Source organism: Giraffa tippelskirchi, chromosome 10, assembly GCF_054371585.1.
Source record: "Giraffa tippelskirchi isolate mGirTip1 chromosome 10, T2T-mGirTip1v1.2.pri, whole genome shotgun sequence".
In the NCBI taxonomy this organism is placed as follows: domain Eukaryota; kingdom Metazoa; phylum Chordata; class Mammalia; order Artiodactyla; family Giraffidae; genus Giraffa; species Giraffa tippelskirchi.
Genome location: NC_137284.1, coordinates 93,134,971 through 93,151,080, shown reverse-complemented (window position 1 = coordinate 93,151,080; position 16,110 = coordinate 93,134,971). Strand labels below are relative to the sequence as shown.

The 16,110-nt window shown below is 44.9% G+C and overlaps 1 protein-coding gene across 1 annotated transcript in view; it reads right to left on the bottom strand.

Moving 5' to 3' along the window:
* Positions 1 to 11,523, bottom strand: part of CDHR3 (cadherin related family member 3) — a 45,761-nt gene extending 34,238 nt beyond the window's left edge. Inside the window, exons 1-2 of the mRNA XM_081535907.1 lie at positions 11,358 to 11,523; positions 7,923 to 8,020 (exon numbers count right to left, since the gene is read on the bottom strand). Coding sequence (XP_081392033.1) covers positions 7,923 to 8,020; positions 11,358 to 11,508 — 249 coding nt within the window. The 5' untranslated portion in view covers positions 11,509 to 11,523. The remainder of the gene's footprint in view (positions 1 to 7,922; positions 8,021 to 11,357) is intronic.
* Positions 11,524 to 16,110: the final 4,587 nt, after the last annotated feature.

Below are 16,110 nucleotides of genomic sequence, written 5' to 3'. Positions count from 1 at the left end.
AAGGACAACAACAACAATCTTGCCAGCCTTTATAAAAAAAAAATTCTGTTTCGATTTGGTAATACTAGACTGGGGTATGAAATCTCCAGTTATGCCTCCTATCTCAGCAAGGAAGAAAAAGATCAACAGCGACAGAAAAGGTAGAGAGCTAGAGAATTAGAACGTGGGGAATTTCTTTTAAATTTTATTAAGAGGCTGATTTCCTGGAATCCTGATTTTTTTTCTTTTAGAGCCAGGCTAATTTCTTTTATCCCTGAACTTACGAGCTTGTGTTAATGGGAATAACAGTTTTGTACTTAGAAAGGAGATGATATCCATAGACTAAAAATATTGTGTCATGTGGCCATTTGCCAACGACTCAGCAAAGCTTTCTGTAAAACCTGGCATTCTCTCCCCTTTTTAAAGGCTTGTTTAATCAAAGCTGCTCCCTTGATATTCATTCTTGGAAAACAGAAATTAAATAGAATGAAAAGCAGCGGCAGCCTCTCTCTGCTCCAGCACTGGCTAAGAAAAGTCCTGAGTAATCAGATCAATTCGGTGAACAAACGCTTGTCAGACAAGCTCTCTAGCCTCCCTGCAGGGAATATTCCTTTACCGCCACCCCAGGTTTCTCTATTTGCAGCCCCTTGGCAGCAGCGTTTTGCTCATGGACACAGAGCTTCAGGGTGGAGGACGTTGAGCAGGCTTCCTGCCCCATTCATCCTTTATTGTGCCACCAGTTCGAGGAGGAAGGAGGATGTGAGAGAGCTGGCCCAGTTTCCTGAAATGTCAGGCTCCCCTGGGAGGATGCGCCACCTCCGGGCTGGCTCCCCCGCTGCACTTGACGTCATGGGTGAATAATGATTCAACCTGTGCTGGTTTGCAGCCCTCGGTTGCTTCCAGGCCTGCGGTGGAATCAAGCAACAAGAATTCAGCCTCTCAGCTCATAGGAACACAGCAGGCAGTTTCCAGGGGCCAAGTTTCCAGAGAGAAAGAAGGACCCTTATTCCTTCCAAGTCCAAAGAGCACCAGTAACTTCACCAGCCACTGAGAGCATGCCTCCAAGCCCACCCAGAAGGTCCAGACACAGCAGCATCTTCCTACTGAGCCGGGGAAAGTTGTAAATACGACATCACAGTCCAATTATTTTTCAGTGTAAGCTGGATATTTTATAAAAGCCCCATTCTTTTCTTTTCACCCTTCCTCCCCAAACCAGCTCAGAGGTGGGAGGTGGGGGATGAGAGTGGAAGGTAAGGGTACCTAGGAGAAAAGAACAAGTATCATAAAAAACAAACAACCCAGTTCAAGCCCTTAACTCAGCTGGACTCGGCTTGTATATGTATTATCATGAGGGTGAGCTAGGTGGGTTATAGACAAATATTTGTTTTTAAGGTGAGCCACATGTATTAATGCAAAATGCTATAGATATACCATCCTTTACTGAGGAAGCTGCAAACCTTCCTTTCTTCTGTCAGTCTTTTTTCCTAATTAGCCCTGGGTCCTGGTCTTTGATTCAGACTTCACTAATCATAAGGACAACAATCCCCTTCTCTTCAAGGAAGTATCTCTCCTGATGTATGAATAGTCATCAGTAGTGGTGTATTTGGAGTAGGAAGTATCCAATAGCACTGCTTTTTCCTTTCTTGAGCAGTCTCACAAGAACCTGAGGTGTAAAGCATTTTGCAAAGACTTCCCGTGGTGACTTCTGAGTTAGGCAGATGCCTGGGGGGCAGTGAATGGGATGTATGTGTGTGTGTACCTGTTGTGGGGGTGGACGTCCCTGGGGGAACAGGAAGGGCGCTGTCGCTCATGAAAGAAAGGGACAGGACACCAAGGACAATTTGCCAGAAAGGGGTAGAAGGGGATGAGCAGGATCCCTTTGTTCTCACTGGTATTACCTAGCCCCGGCAAGGGCCTCAGTTCCTTCCCTCATCAGGAAATAGAATGCTGCTCAAGGCATCTTAATAGTCCCATCCAGTGGGACCGGCAGGCATCTGACAAAAGTTGCTACCACTTTTCAGAGCTATGAGCGAGATGGAAGTGGAGAGAGAACTGCCTCCCCTGTTGCCTCTCCTGGTAGCCCAGCTGGTAGCAAGGTTATGGCTCTTTTGATTTCATCCTTTGTCTGCCCTGGTGAAGACAAAGCACATTTCACTTTATGCAGAAGTCCTTCCCTAATGGAAAGGCCAAGAGAAAGCCCCTTAATGGAGGAATTGCTGCACTAGATCACTTTGCCTCCAGCTGTGAAACTGATTAAGGTTCTTTGAGTCTCTGAGGAGGCTTTGCTACAGTCACGGTGGCCATTTCCAAGCAGCAGGGGGCAGGGAGTGTGGGAGTTGGGTGGGAGGGAATGGGGCACATAGAGCCTCCTTCAGGAGGTGGAGAAAGGGCAGGAAGAAATGCCAATGAATATAATTATCCACATAGGGACCATTCTGCATGTCTTTGTGTCCTGATGCTTGCCTCTGAGCCTGCTCCACCTGCACCCATCACAATACAAAAGGTGCATGGGCAGGGGACCAAGTACTGGGTCTCAGCCACACCATCCAGCACAGAAGCCACCAACCACAGACACCTGTGATCACACAGCATTTGCACTCTGGCTGGTCCAAAGAAAATGAGCTGTAAGTGTAAAATACACGAGTCTGAAGACATATTATGAAAGAAGGGTGTGAAATATCTCATGAATCATTTTTGTGTTGGTTATATGTTGAAAGGATAATAGTTTGGATATATTGAGGTCAGCTACACTAAAATGAATTTCACTTGTATTATTTCACCTGTTTCATTGGGCTACTAGGACATTTAAACACATAGCACTCATTTCTGGCTCACAGTCCAGCTCTATTGGGCAGTGCAGGTCCAAACAATGTGCAACTATATGCTTTAAAACTTTCTTTAAAACAGAGGGAGCAAGAACCACCATATGACCCAGCAATCCCACTACTAGGCCTATACCCAGAGAAAACCATAATTCAAAAAGACGCATGCACCTCCATGTTCACTGCAGCACTATTTCCAAGAGCCAGGACATGGAAGCAACCTAAACATCCATCAACAAAGAATAACACAAAGAATAAAGAAGATGTAGTACAGTGGAATAGTACTTAGCCATAAAAAGGAACGAAATTGAGTTATTTGTAGAGATATGGATACACCTATAGAGTGTTACAGGGCTTCCCTGGTGGCTCAGAGGGTAAAGCGTCTGCCTACAATGCGGGAGACCCAGGTTCAATCCCTGGGTCAGGAAGATCCCATGGAGAAGGAAATGGCAACCCACTCCAGTACTCTTCCCTGGAAAATCCCATGGACGGAGAAGCCTGGTAGGCTACAGTCCATGGGGTGGCAAAGAGTTGGACACGACTGAGCGACTTCACTTCACTATAGAATATTATGCAGAGTGAAGTCAGAAAGAGAAAAACAAATATATATTAATGCATATATGTGGAATTTAGAAAAATGGTATGTGTGTGCATGCTCAGTAGTACCTAGCTCTTTGCGACCCTATGGATTGTAGCCCGCCAGGCTCCTCTGTCCATGAGATTATCCAGGCAAGAATACTGTAGTGGGTTGCCATTTCCTCCTCCAGGGGATCTTCCCAACCCAGGGATCAAACCCATGTCTTTTGCATCTCCTGCATTGGCAGGTGGATTCTTTACCACTGAGCCACTTGGGAGGCCTGATTTGCAAAGCAGAAATAGAGATACAGATGTAGAAAGTAAATGTATGGATGACAAGGGGGAGAGGTGGTGTGGGAGGAATTGGGAGATTGGGATTGATGTGCGTGGATGCTAAAACGCTTCAGTGATTGGGGTTGACATATATACACTATTGATATTATGTATAAAATGGATACCTAGTGAGAACCTACTGTATAACCCAGGGAACTCTTCCTAATGTGCCGTGGTGACCTAAAGGGGAAGGAAATCCAGAAAAGAGAGGATATATGTGTATGTATAGCTGATTCATTTTGCTTAACAATAGAAACTAACACAACACTGTAAAGCAACTCTACTCCAATCAAAATTAATTAAAAATAAAAAATAAATTTAAAATTTAAAAATACATAAGTAAAAGGAAGGGAGCAAATACAGTGGTTTTTCTATTAGCCTCAATTTTGCACAGTCTGTGACGGACACAGTTTCACTTCATTAAGTTGGCTAAGGGTGGAGATTTGTTGTAAATCTCCACCCTTGGGGTTGGGGGTTCTGGAGCTGCCCTAGAACTAGCTTTTTATTCATCCTTCCTCCTCTAGTTGCTGCCACCAGCAAGGTGACTCCTGGATCCTGGAACCCACCAGGTAAGATGAAAGGTACACACCAAGCCCAGGCAGCTTCCTGCACATGTGCTGGTATTTTCTTTAAGTCTGTGCTTGTTTACTCAGGCCAGTGGTCCTCAAAGGGCAGAAGGTATCAAAATCACCTGGGAAGTTTGTGTTCCAATTCAGCATTCCAACAGAGGCTGGGAATCTGCCTGTTTTGAAGCATCCTAAGTATGTCTGCATGTAGGGCTGCAAACACTGTCTGAGAAATACTCATTGTTGCCAGCCTTTCCGACCAGACCAGTCACGCAAGGTATCTGGAAAATATGCAGATTCCCAGGCCCATCCCAGACCCACAGAGTCCAAAACTCCAAGGGAGAGACCTGGGAAGTGTGGGAAATAGTATCTTAAAGCGGTGAACTAGGTCAGACAGAGAAAGACTCATATTGGATAATATCACTTATATGTGGAATCAAAAAATTACAACAAACTAGTGAGTATAACAAAAAAGAAGCCGACTCACAGACATAGAGAACAAACTAGTGGTTACCAGTGGGAAGAGGAAAGTGGGGAGGGGCAATATAGGGGGAGGGGCTTAAGAGGTACAACTATTAGATATTAAATAAGCTACAAGGATGTATTGTACAACACGGAGAATATAGCTGATATTTTATAATACCTCTAAATGGAGTATAACCTTTAAAAATTGTGATTCACTATATTGGACACCTGTAACATATACTATTGTACATCAACTATATATTTCAATTAAAAAAAAAAATCAGCAGTTCTTAACCCTGGGTTTGCAAGAGCTCACTCAGGGTGGAGGATCAGGGTTAGAAAACCCGATGCCTGGGGCCACACCCAAGATGAATCACATAAGACTCCTCAGGGGTGGGACCCAGATCTCTGTGCTTTTGAAAGTTCCTCTGGTGGTTTCAATTTACTGCCAAGGTTGAGAAGCACAGGTTTGGTCAATAGGAAATTAACCCATCTCCTTTCTCCTTGTAGGAAGCAAAATATGTTATTTAGTACCCTCAAGCAGCCAGAATAAAATGTCTGTATACAAAGGTCATGGCATATTACTTCCTAGACTGTTATTACCTTTTGCTAGTCTCAGAAAGTTTCCTTCTAGATTGTGTTCACTGCTCCTGCGGGCTGGCTGTGACTTTCAGTGCAGCTGTTAGTCGCAGCACAGGTGTTAAATACTTCATTAACAATTTCTGCGGCAGTGCCCCATCCCCAAACAATCCTAAACTCACTGTAGAAGCCACAGTTGCAGCCACCTGGTTCCAAGCCCCTGCAACTGCTCTCTGAAAGCTTTGGATGGCATTACATTTTTCTTTTAAGGGAGCAATACCTGTTGTTTTGGGCTTCCACAGTGGCTCAGTGGTAAATAAATAAATAAATAAATAAATCTGCCTATAATATAGGAGACGCGGGTTCGACTCCTGGGTTGGGAAGATCCCCTGAAGGAGGCCATGGCAACCTACTCCATTATTCTTGCCCCGAGAATCCCATGACAGAGGAGCCTGGAGGTCTACAGTTCATAGGGTCACAGAGTCAGACACGACTAAAGTGATTTAGCATGTATGCACCTGTTGTATTTGCTTCCAACCTGGGCTACTTTCCCTTCATCTAAAAGGGTAATGACCTGACTTAGGACATACATTTGAGGTGGCCATGACCTTGTTCCTCTGCCTAATTTTGGGAAGATAAATTTTAAAAATGGAGATTTAAAAATAAATCTTTTTCTTCACAGCTGAGATTCCTTCCACTCTGCCCCCCACTGCCTCTTGTACAAACTTTATAGTAATAATTTTATTGAATTATCATTATTTATTGTATGCGTGAATGTCTCCCACCTAGCCTATAAACTTCTTGAGGTACAAAGATGTATCTTATCCATCTTTGTCTCCAGAGCAGTTAATAGGAAGCCTGGTACATAGTGGATTCTTGGTAAATATTGAGATGAACCAAATGTAGAAGTGAGGTACTATGCTTTGGGTTGCTGATGTAATCTCTATCCAAAAATCCCCTTTTCCCCGGTCACTACCAAGCAACAGTTGCATAGGACGTGGTTCTGGCCAGTGAGAAGTAAGCAGATCTCTGGGTAGGGTTTCCAGGAGGGTCTTGGTTTTTCCACCAAAAAAAGGGACAAATTAAGTTGGCCTGCCCTGTTTACCCTGTATCCCTTCCTGCTTTCGTTTTTTCTTTTTCTTCCTGCCTGGAACTTAGAGGTAAAGCCTGGAGGTACAGCAGCCATATTGTAATAAGGAGGTGAACAAAAAGAGAACAAAGCTAGAATGCACTGGATAGAACAGCAGAAAAATAGGAAGAACCTAGATTGCTAAGGGTGGCAGCTGTGCCAGCCCTGGACTGCTTGCATGCCTGCCTCTGGTCTTCTTTTATGGAAGAAAACGAATCCCATATTCACCCCTGAGGTTAAATTTTCTGTTACTTTCAGACAAACACATTTGTAACTTATATAACAAGTGTGTTATTAATAAGTGTGCATTAAAGCACCTAGTATTGCTCTTAACACATAGTAGGAACCCATTAAGAATTTGAATGTTAATCACTTATGCATGCAAATAGATCTTGGATGAATGATTGGGTCGGTTGGTTGTTTTTTTGACAGAAGGATTGTCTTCTAATGATAACAAACTAATAACCTTAAAACAGCTTTGTTGCAAACCCTGTAGAACCATATTCTATCAGACCTGGAGTTCATTCCCAAAGCTCTCTTCTTCCTGTTAGAGAAAGTAGTCTTGCTGAAGCTGTAAATCATGCAGTGAACACAGAACAGCCTCCTTGTATTGCCAGTTCCCCAGGTGTCGTATTTCAAGTATTCGCTTCTCTGTAAGGCAGGTTTTCCAAGGTTAGTCAGGTGGCATTAGCTTTGGTTTTGTCCTCTCCAGCCTGGGCTGCCCGGCTGCAGTGGGTACACAAGGCCCTGCTGGTGGGCAGAACTGGGAGCTGAGGCATCCTTGCTCAGGAATAAACTGAGAAGCCTCTTGGCGTGAGGGTGAGTGGTTAGAAGAGCTCCATTGGCAGTCCCCTTAAGGAAACTGATTAAAAGGTAGAGATCAGCTGTCTCTGAGGCAGGGAGGCAACGCATCAGGACTCAAGTCTCCTGCTTTCCTTTGTGGAAGTCCTCCTTTACTTTGGAATTCCTGGGATTCTCTTAGAATTTTCTTTTAAAACTGGCTCCAAGCAGTTTGGCCTCATCTCTTGAAAAGGAAGTGTTATTACCTGCCTTTGAGGTACACGTTTCGTGTTTATTTTTAGAATAATATAGCTGTTTTTTTATTACCTTGGAATTAAAAAATGCTGAGCAATTTCGATACACCAGGCTAAGTGACTTTCCGTGCATTATCTAATATTAATAATCTCCTTACTGTGGTACGTGTTATTCTATTATTCTTCCATTTTACAGATGGAGAAATTGAACCTCAGAGAGGTTAAGAACTTGTCCAAGACCACACAGAACCATGGATCCAATGTGGGATGTCTGTCTCCAGAGACCCCTCACCTATTCCAGCCTCCTGGTGCTCTGTGCCTGGAGGTAGACAGCACTTTCCTCCCATTGCCGCTTCCCAGCCCGCCCTGCTGAGACTCCAGGCTCCTGTGTCAAAGGCCACACAGAAAAGCTGCTTTTCCATTTAATAAGGAAACTTACATTGAGGGGTAGGTTTTGACTTGTGTCTTCTGGATCGAAGGCCTCCACCTGGTAAACGAATCCAGGCTTTGTTCCTTCCACTATGTAGAGGTCTAGACCTATACCAGTGTCCAAAGGGGAATAAGAAACATTTTATTAGGTAAAGCAAAGGAGGAATTCCCAAACCAGGACAGCCATTCACAGTCAAAGGGAGCCAAGCGTATTGGTGTTGTGGGAAAGAAGACAGCTATAATAAAGGCTGTGAGTAAGACCATTGGTCAGCTTGTAGGGGTGGATCCATTTATAGGGATTAATAAAGAGCTAGGGTTGGCCAAGCTGGTGTCAAGTCTTTGTGTATCTCCCAGGCTGAGGGGTGACTAGGGGAAGGAAGTAATAAGGGTAGAGAAGTGGAAAGTACCCCAGGTGCGAATTTCCAATGTGAGGCTGCTCCCATTCCAGAGCTACTTTTGTGTGTCCTTTCCTCTCAAACTGAACCAAGGTCACCCTTCAAGTGCAGTTAGCATCTCAGCAGAAAGTCGCTGAAATGAGAGGCCTCATAGTGGAACACAGAGAAGATGTGAAAAGGGAGAGAGAGGGCTACAGGGGCTCAGGAAAAGGAACCAGAAACGGGTGTCATCTACTTCAGAGTTCTTGGCGGGTGGCAGGAGGGCAGGCAGGGTCACTGGGTACCACCAGCCCTGCCTGAGGGGCTGCCATCTCTGCTCCGGTGTCTTCTTTCTGAGAACCTTTCTGAGACGTGACTACGAATTTTGACATTAACTCACTCTTTTGGAGACACTGTGCTGAGGACTTATATGCTTTCTCCTTTCATCTTCATAACAGCCCTATAGAGTAGATATTGTAATAATTATCTCCACTTTACAAACAGGGAAACAGGCTTAGAGGAGTTGTGGGGTTGTCTCACCTGGTAAAGAATAGAATCACAATTCAATAATAAAAAATGAATAAAATATGTGAGTGTTAGTGAGCAATGTTATGGGGAAAAATCAGGGAAAGGAGTATGGTAAGTTGGATTGCCATGTTAAATAGAGGGCTTCTGGAAGGTTCACTGACATTAGTGTCAAGATTCTTAAAGGAGGAGACATAGAGAAGAAGGGGAAGGGGCAGATGAAACAGTAGATGCAAAGATGCCAGTGTAGAGTGTGCCTGGGGTATACATAGGTGGGTGAAGAGATGTGTGGGAGAGGAGATGGGGACTGGTAGGGGCTCATCAGATCTTCTAGGGCCTTAAGGAGACTCTGGCTCTCGATGTTTAATAGGATCCCTCTGGCTGCAGGGCAGGGAAGCCAGTTAGGTGGGCACTGCCGTGACCCAGGTGAGCCATGGTGGAGATGCTGGGGAGGGGCTGGGTTTTGCATAGACTTAGAACCTGGTGGGATTTCCTAATGGATTTGATGTTGGGTGTGAAAGACAGAGGGGAGTCAAGCATAACTGTGAGGTTTGGGCCCACAAAACTAGAAGGATGGAGTTGCCATTAACTGAAACAGGGAAGATGAGAAAAGCAGATTTGGGCAGAGATAGTAGGAAGGGGAGCTTCCCAGGTGGCTCAGATGGTAAAGAACCCTCCTGCCAAGCAGGACACTCGGGTTCGATCCCTGAGTTGGGTAGATCCCCTGGGGTAGAAATGGCTACCCACTCCAGTATTTTTGCCTAGACAATCCCATGGACAGAAGCAGCCTGGTGGGCTACAGTCCATGAGGTCCCAAAGAGTTGAACACAACTTAGCTGCTAAACAAAAATAAAATATAACGGTGAGGAGGGAGATGGAATGGGAGTCAAGTGGTCTGGGGGCACATTTCAGTTTAGATTCCAGCACCAGTTCCAGTGTGTGTGTGTGTAGGGGGCTTTCCACACCACCAAGCAATTCTTTGAAACTGGCTGGGTGTCCCACAATCTAACTCATTCGGACACTGTCTACCCAGAGATAGTATCAAGCTTCACGGGTGCAGGGCTCCATCCTACAAGACAGCCCCCGCTCCTTCAGATGCCAGTCACAGGCCTAGGTGGGCCCCTCTGCTTCTGACCAACCAGGTCTAGACTGGAGGTTCCCACAGTCTCCTCCTCAGGTTGGAATACTTTGCTAGAGGGGTGTGTTCTAGTGAACTCAAGGAAACATTTACTTACTAGATTGTTGATTTATTATGAAAGGATATAAGTCAGGATCAGACAGATGAAAGAGATGCATAGGGTACAGTGTAAGAAAGGGGCAGAGAGTTTCTACGCCCTCTCCAGGCACCCACTCTCCCCAGGTTCCACATATTCACCAACCTCTCCGAACCCCTTTTGGGCTTTTATGGAGGCTTCATTGCATAGGCCACTATGAAATCATTGGCCACTGCTGACGGAGCTCAGTTTAACTCCATCTCCTGCCTCTACCCCCGTCTCCACTGTTCAACCATCTAATCACATGGTTGTTTCCCCTAGTGGGCAGCCCCCATCCTTAGGTGGGGTCCAAAAGTTACCTCATTAATGTAACAAAAGACACCTTTATCACTCTCATTACTTAGGAAATTCCAAGAGTTTTAGGATTTCTGTGTCAGGAGGAAAAGAAGACCAAATATATATTTCTTACTATAAATCACAACATCACAGATACTGATTAGACATCCAAGTGGAGATGTTGGGTAAGACAGTTTCTATTTGAGTCAAGAGTTCAAGGGAGAAGCTGGTGTGGCAGCTTTCTAATTATCTTGGAGCACAACTCTTACATGTGTGTAATGTGATTGAGTTTCTAGCTTGCTATGTCCAGAGGATAGTAGAATGCTAGGTTGAAGTTTGGCCATCTTACTTGATTTTATTATTAACATGCTATACTAAAGCAGATTCCTATGAGTAGACCTCAAGATAGTTTGTATAAAATATAATGTTGATAGGTTAATAAAGATGACTGGAAAACAACCCCCCAAAACAAACAAACAAACAAACAAAAATAATGATGGACTTGGGAGTTGTCAGTGTATACATGGTCTTTGAAGCCAAGAGTTTAGGGGAGATCACACAGGAAGTTATCTTACGCTCCAGTCCCCTATACTGTGTCTACTCTATAGCAGATCCCAGATACACAGTCCCCTGGAGGCGTCGGCATCCATGGGGAGGATGAACCATGGAAGTCAGCGGCCGGTACCCAGTGCTGAGCCTGAAGTGGTCTCAGCCCAGATTCCTCCAGAATGATCCACTTGTGGTCCCTGAGCTCCAGCTCCCTCCCCAGGATCAGGAGAGGCCCAAGACACGGATGGCTAGGGCTTTGTAAATTATTGGGTGTTGTTATTGGGAGTCCTGGGCTGGAGGACATTTCATTTATTCCCTGTTCATTAAGCAGCTGCCTTTTCCAGAGAAACAGCTGTTTGTTTATTTACTTTTCTGTTTTTCTCCATCCCCCAGGGTCCCGCCTGATGCTGCTGTCTGGACTGCATTGCACACCCCAGTGTGTCTCACCTTTTGCCAAGTTTCCCTGAAACTCGGGCGGTTCATTCACATCTGTCACCTGGACTGTCAGGACCTGCAGGTCAGTGACAGCCATGGCATCCTTCACATAAATCTGCAAGTCAAATATGTGTGGTCCTGCTTCAAAATCTAATTGTTCCATCCCAGTGGTGACAACCTAAAAGCAAATGCAGAAGTCATAGTAACCATGTGTTAAGAAAAGAAGGTCTGTTTTGTGTGTTTACATTTTGCAAACGAATATTAACTAGCAAGGAGGCAACCAGCATTCTGAAAACCATCTTTCCTTCAATGTCAGGGGAATGAGTTGTTTTGCCTGAGTCCTTCCTACATAAACCCCATGACACTGCACTAAAAGGACTCCTGTGTGTGTAGCTGCTCTTCACAGGAAGACAAACATTCAGGAGACATCCTGGTTCCATCTACTGGAGATGGAAAGCATGAAAGCTTTAAAACCTGTCACTATTTGGGGTAGGCTCCTAGGCAAGTCCCTTAGCTACCCTGTATAAAGTTTGAGTTTTTCTTCTTTAAGAGTAAGATGCCTCACTTCCCTGGGATTGCTGTTAAGTTGCCTCTTCTTCAGTCTTTCTCCCTTCTAATTTTCCAAGGCCATATCTAAGACTAAACAAGAGGAGAAGGATAAATCTGCAAAAATAAGAAATGATATTTATTTATATCAACAGCCTCTTTGGGTTTGGGGGTGTATTTCCACACATTCTCCCACTGTATGTATACATGGAAAAGTATGCTCTGCACAAGTGTTTTGGAGATGTGAGAGGGGCACCAAGAACCGAGGCCAGAGATATATCACTGGAATCTAGTCTGTGGCTAGCAGGAACCTCGGTGGTACATAGTGGGAGGTCCCTGCTGAGGTTACTTGGAGGCCAGTCTGACCCCTCACATCAACATGCACATCCCTCCCACCAGCTTAGCTATGAAGCTCCAAGAAGGCCCAGAGCCCTTTGCACGTCAAGGACTAAATTTCATCAGTGTCTTAATTATGTCTTAATATCCAAAATGTTATTAGTACAATTGGGGCCAGGCAAGGAGGCCTTCAGTATTCTCTGTTGAGAAGAACACTTAGCTCCAATCCAGTTTCCATCGCTGGACTTCTGTGTGACCTTGGGAACATTATTTGCCCTTTCTCCGATTTTGTTTCCACATGACTATCATTAGATAAATAAGTCTCACCGTAGTTAAACAGCTGGAGTATAATACAAGATATGAAAACAAAGAGCTAGATCAGGGTAGTGTGGAAAGTCAGGGGGAAAGCATTCATTGTGAGATGTGTTTAGTCAAGGAGTACTTCATGGAGGAGGTGGTGGGTGTCGTATTTGACTTTGCATAAATCTGGATTGATTATGAGAGGAGAGGATGGTCACAGATGTGAATGAACTCATGCTGTGGAGGAAGCATATACGGAGGAGAGTTGGGAGAGACATCACAGTAGTCCTGTCACTACCCACAAGCAGAGTCAGCCTAGGCTACACAAAAGTGGAGATGACCTGCCTCTCTGCTTGGCACCTGGGCAGTGAGAGGCAGCATAACACGGAGGTCAAGAGCTTAGACCCTGGAGCCAGACTGGCTTTAAAGCCCAGCCTTCCTGTGGCTTAACCTTGCTGTGCCTCAATTTCCCTAGCTATAAAGTGGGGATACTGATGGCATCTGCTTCTTGGGGTTGTTGTGAGGATTCCATGAGCTAATCCATGGGTTACTTAGATCACTGTCTGGGGCTGAGTGAGCACCCAGCAAATGCTGGCTTTTATTGTCATTAGATGTTAAAAACTGTTCAGTGAATGAGTGCCCATCAGAGCTGCTCCCCCATCACAATGATCTACTCTGCTTTCTGACTTACCCCCTAGCTTCCAGCTAAGCCTGGAGCCCTCTTCTGAATCCCACGTTTCCAGACCCTTCACCATAGTGTTCCCTATTGACAGCCCTTCTCCTGGGGACTGGCTCATTCCATCCTCGAGGAAGAAACTAGAACAGTCAAGTAAGGGTCTCAAATGTTGTCTCTTGGAACCAGAGGAATTGGGTTTCTGCCAATACATGGAAAAGCTGCTTTTGTTGTTGTCTTTATCAGCATCCTTTGATAGCTCAGCAGGTAGAGCAGAGGACTGTAGACTTGATAAATGTGGACATCCTTAAGTTGCTGGTTTGATTCTGGGTCAAAGGAAATGTCTTGGTTGGTTGAATGTCAGCAGAGTAGTGCAGCAGGAGCGTGCTGGGCCCATAACCCAGAGGTTGATGGATCAAAACCATCCTCTGCTAAGTTTCCTCTTCTAGAGAAGGAAATGGCTACCCACTCCAGTATTCTTGCCTGGAGAATTCCAGAGACAGAGGAGCCTGGTGGGCTACAGTCCATGGATTGCAAAGAGTCAGACATGACTGAGTGACTAACACCAGCATTAATTAAATGTTCATGTGCCAGGCTCTTGCCAAGCTGTTTTGTGGAGTATTTTATTTAATCATCACAACAACTAGGTTGTAGGTTGGGATAACTTCCCCTATTTCATGTATCAGGAGACCAGGGCAGGGAGGGGAGAGAATTACAAGAGTCACGGCTGAGAGTGGTGGAGCACCCTCCCCACCTTTTAAGAAAAATATTTATTTATTTGCCTGTGCCAGGCCTTAGTTGCGTGGGATCTTTAATTGTGCTATGTGTAATCTTTAATTGCGGCATGTGAACTCTTAGTTGCAACATGTGGGGTCTAATTTCCTGTTCAGGAATCAAACCCATGCTCCCTGCATTAGCCATTGGACCACCAGGGAATTCCCTGATGGAGCCTCTTTGATGGCAGGCAATCTAGCTGTAGAGTTTTGGTCAAACATGATAAGTTTGGTTTTAGGTTTTAGGTTGTTTTGGACAAGACTGAGCAAATTTAAAGGGTCTACAGTTCTCATGACAGCAGATGAGGACAAAGGGGTATCAAGCTCAGAGATGGGCCAATGGCAGGGGAGCAGCCGTGGCTGCCACGTGACCTCAGAGAGTGCCTGCCCTTGCAACTTGGCTGTCACACCTCCCTGACTCCTGGGAGCTTTCCTTCTTAGTGCTGCTCCAGGAGGAAACCCCAGTGATGAGCCTCAGGCATCCCTCTTGCTGGGCAGTAATGAGGCAGTGCAGCATGGGAGTGATGAACAGGGGTTCTTGGAACCAGCCTGCCTGATCTCAGATCTGAAGTCTGCCATCAATTAGCTATGTGAATTTGAGCAAGTTGCCCAACCTCTCTATGCCTCAGTTTCCCCACCTTTAACAAATAATAATAGCATAGCACTTCATAGGGTTGTTATGAGGATTAAATGAGTGAATTCACAGAAATGTTTAGGGGAATTCCTGACATATGTTAAGTGTTCCGTAAATGTGAGATACTGTCCTCATCATCATTAATCCTCCTCATACCCCTCACACCCCTCCATCATTAATCCTTATCACCCCCAGAGTCTCAGCAGCTGTGTCCAAAAGCAGGGTGGCCTGGCCTCTGGCATGACTGGAGGTCACCCTGAGGAAGTCCTACATGACTGAGTCCCAAGGCCAAGAGTGACAGACCTGTGGGCTGGAGACCCCAAAACCTCATGGCTAGGTGATACTGCAGAGTGTCCAGGAGGAGTTAGGTTCTACCACAGAGATGACATTGTCATGTTCTGTAGGAACAGCCCTTGTAAGCAGTTTGGGTTGGAGAATAGGATCTTCCTGGAGGGGATGGTTGATGATATCCGGTAGTTTCTGGGGAGCAGCAACCAGTCCTTAAGAATATGTGAACCTGTGGCCCATCCTAGTACTGACACAAGGTCCTGGGTAGCTGCAGGCTGTGGTGCCAGGAGGGCACCAGGATTGGGACCAAACACTGAACATGTGAGCCCAGATCAGTAGAGTGACTAAGAAATTCTCCATTTGTAGGGGTCAGGAACAGGATGGAATTCCTCCTTGACTGACAGCCCTGTCTAAATCACATGGGATGTGGGGAGGGGAGATATGATAGTGAAATATTTGGATGCTTATCCAAACAGTAATAGCTGTGCATGGCAATGGAGGGAACAGAGCCTGAGACTGGGAGTGGAAAGACCTGAGTCAAGTTCTTATTTCATCCTTTCTGGCTCTGTGATATTGGACAAATCAGTTAACCTTGCTGTCTCATTGCGATCTTATTTATAAAATAGGGATTTACAATTTTCATAGTGATAATATCAGTGTTAGTAGTAACAATTAAGAGATCAGGATGTGAATGTGCTTTAAAACCTCTGCAAATCTGAGATAGTTTGGACATCCTCCTCATTAAAGGCAATAGGCTGCAAGAGGCTGAGAATGAGGGCTCCCAAGTGGAAATAACTCAAACATCTGTCAACTGGTGAATAAACAGACAAAATGTGGTATATCCATATAGTAGAGTATCATTCAGCCATTAAAAGGAATGAAGTACTGATTCATGCTACAACATGTGTGACCTTTGAAACTTTATGCTTAAGTGAAAGAAGCCATTCATTAAAAAAAAAAAATACAATACGATTCAGTTCATATGAAGGGACCAGAATGGGCAAATCCATTAAGACAGAAAATAGGTTAGTGGTTACCAGGGCCTAGGAGGGTAGGAGACAGGGGAGTGACTACTAATGGATTTGAGGTTTCATTTTTGGGGGATGAAAATGTTCTAAAACTGGATTGTGGTGACAGTCTGTGAATAGAGTAAAAACCACTGAACTGTATACTTTCAATGGATGAATTACATGCTATGTGTACTATATCTCAATA